Genomic DNA, 9,910 nt, shown 5'->3' on the forward strand with positions numbered 1-9,910 from the left:
TACTAATTTTAAAATAATGAATATTTTATAATTATACTATATGGTTTAAAATATGAAAAGATAATTCCTATTTTCTATATATATTTTAAATGAGTAAATGAAAGATTTTTGGGAAGGTGAGATAGGATAGCAAGAAAGGAAGTGAGGGTACAAAAGCTGAGGGGCAAAATATGTCCAGAAGCCCGTCTTCGTCGTAGTTGGCGGTTTTTTCTGCTTGCTTATATATAAACAGGAATTGAAATCAAAACGTGAGCTCTCGCTTTCTCTCTCTCTTTCTTCCTTCTCTTCCTCTTTTCTCTCTGTAAATTGAGATTCAGATCTGCCGGCATGGCGGTGGTATCCCCTCTGGCCAAATACAAGCTCGTGTTCTTGGGCGATCAATCCGTCGGCAAAACTAGCATCATCACTCGCTTCATGTACGATAAATTTGATGCCACCTACCAGGTCCATTTTCATACCACCTATTTTTTCTTCAGATTTCAATTTCAACCTCTCCTTTTTCATTCCTTCTTTCCTTGTAAAACTTTTTTTAATCGTGTTTTTGCATGTATATAAAGTAATATGAATAAAATGGTTCAATCGTTTCATAGAAAATGAATTCTATGGTTTTGTTTTTTATAAGGAAAAATTAATAGATTTATTAGCTCAGTTGGATCTTGGTGGTTGGAATGTTTCATTGTTATTATGATATTAATGGCCAGAAATGATGAGGCAGTGGGATGCATAGTTGAATTTTTCTCTACTTTTTTTTTTCTCAAAAAAAAAACAAAAAAAAGAATGATATAATATGAGATTTCAACAGGAAATATTAAGAAAAGAAAATTCATGAGTTCATGCAAGGCTGTGCCAGGATGAGTTGACAAGGAATGTCAAGACTGCAATTGTTCTTTGATTATGGCGTTTGACCTTGGGGTTGGGGCTGAATTTACACAAATATGTAGAAGTTGTATAATTTAACATAATTGCTCCCAACGATTTTGAAATGCGCTGAATGTTCTATCGGCTATCACAAAAAGAAAAAAAAAATTGGTTTATCTAGGTAATCTGTCTATTGGAGTTAAAATTTTAAATTAGTTACATTCTCTTGATACTCCTTTTTGGTAATTGCAGGCTACCATTGGGATTGATTTTTTGTCTAAAACGATGTACCTTGAGGATCGAACAATTCGTTTGCAGCTTTGGTAGGATGCTTTTCCTTCCACTTGTAAGCAGGTTTTTCTTAATTTTATGCTTCCTTATAAGTAATCTCCACAGGTTTTGGCACATCCATTGGTAAGCGGAAATAAGTTTATGTGATCCAAGAAGGAGATGCATTTTTTGTTCCTCTCAATGCAGAAACATAGATAAAATTCAGGGGAAATGTAGAAGGAATGTGAGCAAACAAGAACTTGATAAAAATGGCTGTTGCTTTTTTTAACCATCTTATTGCTACACTGAATATTTTGGATTTTTTTTTTTGTAAAAAAAAAAAAAAACTTTGATGGCAAAATGACGTTTTCTTCGTCAAAAATAAATATATTGCTACAGATATATCAAGCAAAAGTAATACAATTTCACAAAACTTGTGATGCAGACCGGTTAATTGGGGTTGTCCTGTTTTTCATGATATCATGCTGATTGGTTTCTCAAATTGTTTAGGTTTACATGCTGTAGATACTTGTATTATTTGTTTATATACTTCTAGTTTCTAAAATTTTGGCTTTTGAAATTCACAGGGATACTGCTGGCCAAGAAAGATTTAGGAGTCTTATACCAAGCTACATAAGAGATTCTTCAGTTGCTGTGATTGTTTATGATGTTGGAAGTGAGTAGTAATTAAATCAGCATAAATTGAGTTTTTTGAGAAACCATTGATTTCTAACATGCACTTTACTGAATTTGTTGTACCCAAATAAGGGAAGCAGAACACTGCTTCTCTGTTTTTCTAGTTAAACAATCAAGAAGACTAGTGTCGAGTGAATGGAGACATACAACCATGTATGTGTATACACTTTATCCTGGACTTGGCATAGAACTCTCTTGATGAGGCATCCACATTTAGTGCTTACATGAATTCAAATCTATCCATATATTATCCACCCAAACCTACAGTATTCTGAATTGTTCATTAAATTTTCACTATGCAGATCGGCAATCATTTCTGAACACGTCCAAGTGGATTGAGGAAGTGCGTACAGAACGAGGCACTGATGTCATTATTGTTCTTGTTGGGAATAAAACCGATCTTGTTGATAAAAGGTTATATTTATACTCATTACTGTGTTGGACAATTCCAAGTCTGGTGAATCTCAGTTACTTTTGACCCATGGCTTTCCTTTCTCTCAATTTTAACTGCCAATTTGGCTCTGCTTGAGTGGGCTATATGCTTTACCAATTTTCATGTAGTAAACTGTCTTCTGGTTTATATATTTTTTTACCCTTACTCTATGATGGTGTCGATATAATTTGCAATGAGTTTGGTATTTCCTTGAGAAAGAAATTTTACAATATTCTCTTAGAAGGGCAGTGTTTGGGGACCAGTAAAAAGTGAGAGCAAGTAGTTCCAACAGTCATCTATGTTTCAGGAAGATCTGAAGTTTTTACTGTGAATGATTAATGAACAAATTAAAGACGATATATTAGGTGGCAATATTCAGATATTAAGGATTTCTTTTTCAGATAACTAATATTGATGGCCAACCATAGTTTTGGATTTTTCCCTTATTTTTGTTTCTATTTTCAGAAAAATTCAGATAATGTTTTTTTGGTAATCAAACAGGCAAGTGTCAATAGAGGAAGGTGATACCAAATCTCGTGATTTTGGAGTCATGTTCATAGAAACCAGTGCTAAAGCAGGATTCAATATCAAGGTAGAGAAAGGTTTTAAGCCTATGTTTTTCTTTTTAGTCCTTGCACTTGACTGTGAGCACGAGGAGTGATCTCCTATCTTGACTTGTGACACAACATTGCTCTTGTATTTATGTCATTCATCAGAGATATTTCGAGGTCTTGTTCTTATTCTCCATTTTTTTCCTTCTTATTTTGGTTGCTCATGTTTTCCCCCATTTTTTTCTCTTATATGTTTCTGAGATATATTGAGAACTTCATGTCAAGGCTTGAACCCCTGCACCTTGCACACACCTCATATTACTAAAAATGAGCTAAGCTCATTGGTTGTTTCTTGCAGCTCTGATAACCTCTGTTTTCAATGTAAAATCAAAATTGCAGCCTCTATTCCGGAAGATTGCTTCTGCTTTGCCAGGAATGGAAACCCTTTCCTCCACAAAACAGGAAGACATGGTCGACGTGAACCTGAAGCCCAGTGTCAATTCATCTCAGACAGAACAGCAGGGAGGAGGTTGTGCTTGCTAGAGAATGTATTTATACTGAAGATAAAGAGAAAACAAGCAGTTAGAATGAACCAATACCGAGATCAAATCCAAAGCTAATTTTAAACCAATGAGACGGCTACAGATGTGTTGGTTCTGTTCAACATACCACCAAGTTATTTTAAGTCTGCAGGAGGCAGGTGGTGGCAATGGCTCTGCTCTAAGGTACTCAGCTTGACAATTGGATGTGTTCTGTTATTGTTGTTACTAATACTATTTCTTTTTTTCATTCTCCATGAGATTTTCTCCTATTTGGTTGTATTGGATCCTTAGATTGCATTCAGGAATTCAATTTTTGTGCAAGATTCTTTCCAGAGTCAACACCTATAGTAAGAGTGGAGACACTGATGGATGCTCTCATAAATGTTCACTTATTAGTTTCAGACGAAGTACTGGACACCATTAAGATGTCTGTTGTGTAAAACATTGCCCCAAAGTAATGTACTGGAAGCACCAAATAGAAGAATGATAGCTACATTACCACAGTTTTCAGAACATAAAAATGACTATAGTTAATATCATGACATAAGCACCTTTTCTACTTCAGTTTTCAGAACCCTTTCAATTCAATTAGGTTTAGGAATACTGATATTTCTCTATCTGATGTTTAAGTTCAGTAACAAATCTCCAGTATCTGACCATACTCTTTTCTGTCATAAGATTGGAAGTTTTCTGATAACCAGGATGAATTTATTTTCCTTTGACACTAACTTTTATAGTGTGTTTGGTCCATGGGAATAGGGAATTGGTAAATCCATTCCATTCCCACATTACTTATTAGAAATAAGAATACCAATAAAAACTCATTATCATGAAAACTAAAATCCACCCTTGTAGGGATTTTGATTCACCTTCATTTCTATTCACTTCTATTCTTATTCCTAGGTACTAAACGCCTGTGGTGGGTGCATTGATTTCACCCAGGCCACTAGGTCTAGATTTCACCTAGTTATTTGGGCGCCACCCCTGTGCTTTGAAAATCGCATCCCATACGAAATTGTGGGGCCACTAGGCTCTCCTGGCAAAGCAGTCCCTACATACCTAAAAGAAATCCACTACAACTCCGATGTCATGAACTTTCTCCAGCCGGATATGGAAGATCACATATACAATTCAAATTTTTTAAAAATATTTTGCATATATTCAATTGTTTTTAGAATACTTCAGACCGTAGATTGCAGCTGGGTTACGGTGGTAGACCGTAGATTGTGCCCTTCACCTTTTTCCCATTCATTTCACCCTACCAAGTCAATGGTCTTGGTTAAAAGGTACAATCAGCACTATCAGCTCAGACGTAATTGCAAGAAAAATGCTTTCATTTAAATCATAGCCTTTTCTGGTGGCCAGCTTGACTCAAGACTTAAGAGGACATAGCAAGCAAATAAGTCTTGCAACATCCACCTAATCTGTTGACTTGTTTTTAATAGAGCAAAAACCATTTTCAAAATTTAAAGCAATATAGAACTTGCCTCCATGGTGGTAGTAGTAGCGTTGCCCCCCTCAAAAAATCCAATTACAGACATTGCATTATCTTTTTTTACATTGGTAGGGTAACAAGAATTGGATAGTTGTGAGACTGGGAGCATCTGCTACGACTCTGAAAGTGACCACAACTTATGTACAGAGAAGAACAACAAAGCCCATTAGCAGTCCTCAAGAGACTTCGAAGTAAAAGAAAATCAACCACAATTTCGGGAGGCACAAAACCCGTCAGACATGAACAAGCCCATCACCAATTTGTCTAACTCTCAGTGTCAGATAAATCAATATCATTGTCCCCATACTCGACCTGGAAAACAAGGGTGTGTCAGTAGTTGGAAAAGAAAGAAGTTGAGGAAAATATAATATATGTATATATGTAGTTTGGGTTGAGCTGGGGGGATGGGAAGGGGATCTTTCTGTTGGACGAGGGATTCACAAATGGGACAGAGCCTTTAAAGTATGTCCTCTTTATGGAATGGGTGGCATGGAGTGTAGGGTCTGATCCACATATGGTAGATACATCCATATTAAATAAAAGTAGCAAAGAACATCATGGCAAAATTTAGGTTCAGAGGGATAAAAAGTGTACTTACAAGATTGAGAAGAAGAGAACAACTTTTCTTGAATCAAATGATGCAGCACGCTTGTATTTCCTCCATCTGTTGTTAGGTGTGTCATGAACCCTTTCAGTCACTGGTTTATCTGTTTAATCAGAGGACCGATTGTTACTCAACAAAATATTGCATAAGTAACTGGTTGTTACTTGTAAGCATATTCTACTAAAAAGAAGCATAAATCATCCTAAAAGAATATATATCAAATTATGATGGGCTCCAATTTACTTGGCCATCCATAGCACAGGGATCGGGACAAACAGTATGAGCTCCATTTTGGAGATCTTCTAGATTAAAAATAAATTAGAACCATGTTTTCCATGATGCAATGTAATGACTGATACACTAGCCCAAATGATATTATGTCACACTTTTAAGTGGAAGGCTGGAGGCTTAGAACTCCAGTCCTATCTCTTGTTGAGAAGTTGAATTATGCATGCTACCACCTCATGAATTGACCAGGAAAAGAAATGTGAAATGGGAAGTTCTCTCAGGCTAGATCATGCAGCTGAAGAGACATGGTAGGTGCACTGGGCTAAAAGAAGTTCAAATGTCTCCAGGACTTATGCAAGAATCTGTTGGTTTATTTTAACTGAAACGTTTTTTTCTCTAATTTTTAATCAAAATATATCCATGTCTGAGGTTCCAAAGACATTTGAAACATCTTCCAGCTCAGTGCATTTGACATCTTCCATAACCAAACTGCTCAGTGCCGACTTGCTAGCCATCAGAACACCTCATGTAGATAAAAAGAAAGCTGTTCTTTGTATACAAAATTATCCAAACAGGTATATAACCGTTTAGCCATGTAAAGTAGAAGGGTCCAAAGATTACAGGAAAATGAAAATAAGACTTCACCAAGAAACAGTAGCAAACAGATGGTGCTAGACAATGCTTACATACCTCTAGAAGTGAACTTGAGTAACATTAGGCCATGGTTCATCAGTAGCTGCAAGAACTTCCCACCCATTTGAAAGCTCTTTTGTCTCCGCAATGCCTTCTGCAAGTGCTGTTAGCCATCAAGGAGAAACATTATATGCAGGATTAAGAACATAGGAAGCAAAAGACTCACATCACTATAAGCAACAACCAAATGTTGCCAGAACATAGTGCCTACCAATGTAAGGAGATAGATTTTTCAGAAGGCTGTCCAAATTAGATGAGTGAATGGGACTTACAGTTAATACACCTTCAGTTTTCAAACTTCCCATAGTTTCCTCATTGGATTTTGGAGTTTCCAGACTTCCCTTCTCAATATCCATATCCACAGTACATGGGGAATAAGTATCTGAACTTTCCATCTGTAAACCAACGCAGCTCTTGCAATTCAATTGGGTGTCAGGGCACATCTGACTTTTAAATGGATTGGAGACTTCTAAGAAGTTTAAGAAAGCTATCTGTGGTTCACATTGTGGATTAGTGATGCCATCATCAGGCAATACAGAAATGCTATAGACATCTTGGCCCTGCACAAATAGAAACATAGAAACTTCTAAAATCTGTCAACTCCATCTCTAAATCAATTCCCAAATGCTCATTTCAATTAAAGTTGTTATTTCAGATTAAAGAGTAGACAGAAAGAACAGACTTCTTTTTTCCATGTCTTCAAGGTCAACCAGAACTTATTTAGGACCAAATTACTTATATTAGACAATGCCATTTTCATGGCACAAATTAAAGAAAAATCTCTTTTGTTTGGTCCTGAAGCATCCCTTCATAGTCTAGCATCCCTCGGAAGTTCGAATCTAAAGATACAACATTAATTTACAAAAACAAGAACCTTTCTTTTTTTTCATGTATTATCTAAAAACATAATCTAATCTTGCCAAGGACCAAACTGTTACAAATCAAGTTTTTTTCATTGCTTTCTATGGTATCATGCATTCAGAGTGCACATCTGTAATGTTGTACTAAATTTACTGATTATGTCCCATATATTCTCCCCATAGTGACATAATCCATAACATAAAATTGAAACAACTCGAGTACCATATGTTTTCTCCAGTATGACATAATCTACACCATAAAATTGGAAAAACTTGAGTTGTTTCAACCGCCAATTTTCCACTCAGAACAAAAGGATAAATAATAATCTACAACACAAAATTGAAACGATTCAAGTAGTTTCAAGCATCAATTTTCCAAGCAAAGCAAAAGTATAAAAAAATCAATATCAAAGGAAGCAATAAATCACAATATTTTAAAGATAAACTTACCTGTGAATTGTGGAAGGGACATTTTAATCTCACTGGAAATGAGGCATCATCGAAAAGAACGGGCAAAACATCTGAAATGACAGGACGAGAGAATACTTCAAACATGCTGATGCAACTAAGGGTATAACAATCAAGGACTTCAGAGATGTATCATCACCTAAAGAACAGTGTGGGTTGATCTCATCAAGACCAGGTTTGAGCAGCTGAAAGCATGAACTGACAGGTAGATTGCAACTCCCATCCACAATCCCCTGGAAGTATAGTTTCCCCTGCCAGTAATGTAGGTGTTAGACTCACTCATGCAATATCAACCTCTGAAAACTTGAATAAAGATTATGATTCAGTAACACCGTAGACATCAAATTGTGGATGTACACACTTTATGCCATCACCTAGAAAAGGATGAAAATTAGCAGAGAATCTTAAAAAGTATAGATGCAGCTTTAAAGCTAGAATATCAAACACCCTGACTAGAATGGCAATTTAATATATATTCCTTCACAACAGCAGTGATTGTCAACATAAATCAAATATTTTCTGTAAGAACAAGAAATCCATCAACAAAAAAAATGAAAAATCCAATGATCCAATTCAATTTCAAAAAGTCAACCCCAAATCAAAGTCTACTATGCTGAAAATGCTTTACACTTAACAGTCAAAGAGTTCCCATTTATGATGAACCCTATGGCAAAACTGCCAGTAAATTTCACTGCAATTCCTGTTAATTCCCAAAGGGAAGTAAAACACAAGAGAATCGCCCAAAAAAAGGAAAAGAAAAAAAGAAGAAGAAGAAGAAGAAGAAGATACCCCTCAAGCAGAAGTATCATTAGGAGTTAAAAACACCCGCCATTATTTGATAACACTGAAGAATTTTGTTTAGTAGGTGAGAACAACGGCAGAACAAGAACAAGAACAAGAGCAAGAAAGTCAAACCCACATTTTACGCTGATTCTGAGTTTCCAAGACGTGAAAGACTTAAGCCAAAATAATAGAACTAGCGAACTTTCTGGGTCAAGTAACACAAGAACCCATTTCTCAAAATCTCAATTCCCTACTTCCCCCACATTTTCTCAACAACCAAGCAACCCTATCCAGAACGTGACCACCCAAAACAGAAACAGCGGCACAAACCAAGAAAGAAAAACCCAAAAATAAAATTTTCACACTGCCCCGCCGAGCAAACACCGAAATCCGAAACACGACTTCGTTAAAGAAAACGAGAATGCAAACACAAATCAAGCAATGCAGCTGAAAGTAGATAATTAAGAGCAAAAATCAGTTGGATCTGCTCCCCCCGAACTCAAAAGCAAGCCCAAAACCTTACCTCATCGCAGTTGTTGATAGCCATTGAAGTGAGATTGTTAGCTTGGAAGGGAACGAAAAACAACCGTTCTAGTTCATGTGCATTTTGTATGAATCCGAGAGAAGAGAGAGAGAGTATAAGTGGCGAGATGTGAACGTTACATCGGAAGAGAGCGTTTCCTGGCGTGGGCGTGACTGCCAGAAAAGCTCCTGATCACGACATTGACCCGGAGACCCTCACAGACGTTGTTCTCAAATTTCTCCTTTGTTTTCCTCTTCTGACAGAACTGCCCTCGCCTTTCCTTACTATTACCCTCCTCCAACCAACATTCTATCACTTTTTTAATACAAACCATCCTCCCATCCTTTTATAACGTCATTTTTATCTTTTCCCCCCTTTATTTTTCTCCGTCTTGTATTCCCAGAGGGGCCTAGAAAATGAAAAAGCAACCAACACCAAGAAATATCATTAACAAGAAAAGAGATCTGTCTGTAGAGCGTAGAGGAAGGACAAGGAGGAGAGAGGGGTAGACGGAGAAATTGGGAGAAACGGGCAAAAATAGAAAGTAGAAACATTGAACTGGGATTTGTCAGGTAGTAACATTGCTGCATGTGAACCGCAAAAGGTTAAAGTGAAAGAGGGCTCGTGGACGAAGCGGACGAGACAGGGGAGAATCAAAAGGTAGAGTCACGGGTTGCTTAACTGTTTCAGGTCTCTGCTCGTGCCACCTACCTTCGCCTGTGACTTTTTTATGGCTGCTTCTTTCTTGGACTGTCTCGGGTTTTTTCCCTTTTGGGTTGGGCCCGAGCCGATTTTCGTACAGGCTTCGGTAATCTTGGCGGCGGCTTTAAGGCCACACACCCCTTAAGCCCAGTGTCGGTCGCTTCAAACCCACGCTGCCTGCCCCACTCTGTAGCCCACTCCACT

The 9,910-nt window shown here is 37.1% G+C and overlaps 2 protein-coding genes across 3 annotated transcripts; one reads left to right on the top strand and one right to left on the bottom strand.

The window, feature by feature from the left end:
- Positions 1-115: 115 nt before the first annotated feature.
- LOC100264362 (ras-related protein RABH1e) lies at positions 116-3,732 on the top strand. The gene is made up of 6 exons (XM_002271184.5): positions 116-444; positions 1,111-1,181; positions 1,716-1,804; positions 2,127-2,238; positions 2,759-2,849; positions 3,208-3,732. Exons 1-6 carry the CDS (start codon positions 328-330, stop codon positions 3,349-3,351), a joined length of 624 nt encoding a protein of 207 aa, XP_002271220.2. The 5' UTR covers positions 116-327; the 3' UTR covers positions 3,352-3,732.
- A 1,074-nt stretch (positions 3,733-4,806) lies between these two features.
- Positions 4,807-9,460, bottom strand: LOC100853798 (uncharacterized). 2 transcript variants are annotated; one of them, XM_010648974.3, is made up of 8 exons: positions 9,005-9,460; positions 8,031-8,072; positions 7,838-7,949; positions 7,681-7,751; positions 6,643-6,930; positions 6,368-6,473; positions 5,444-5,552; positions 4,807-5,157 (listed from the first exon to the last, which is right to left on the bottom strand). In XM_010648974.3, the coding sequence occupies exons 2-8, from the start codon at positions 8,037-8,039 to the stop codon at positions 5,079-5,081; spliced, it is 774 nt and encodes a 257-aa protein (XP_010647276.1). In that variant the 5' UTR covers positions 8,040-8,072; positions 9,005-9,460; the 3' UTR covers positions 4,807-5,078. The 2 variants fall into 2 exon arrangements, with proteins under 2 accessions (XP_010647276.1, XP_003635450.1); XM_003635402.4 differs by lacking the exon at positions 8,031-8,072.
- Positions 9,461-9,910: the final 450 nt, after the last annotated feature.

The sequence above is a fragment of the Vitis vinifera genome, chromosome 7 (genome assembly GCF_030704535.1).
Source record: "Vitis vinifera cultivar Pinot Noir 40024 chromosome 7, ASM3070453v1".
In the NCBI taxonomy this organism is placed as follows: Eukaryota; Viridiplantae; Streptophyta; class Magnoliopsida; order Vitales; family Vitaceae; genus Vitis; species Vitis vinifera.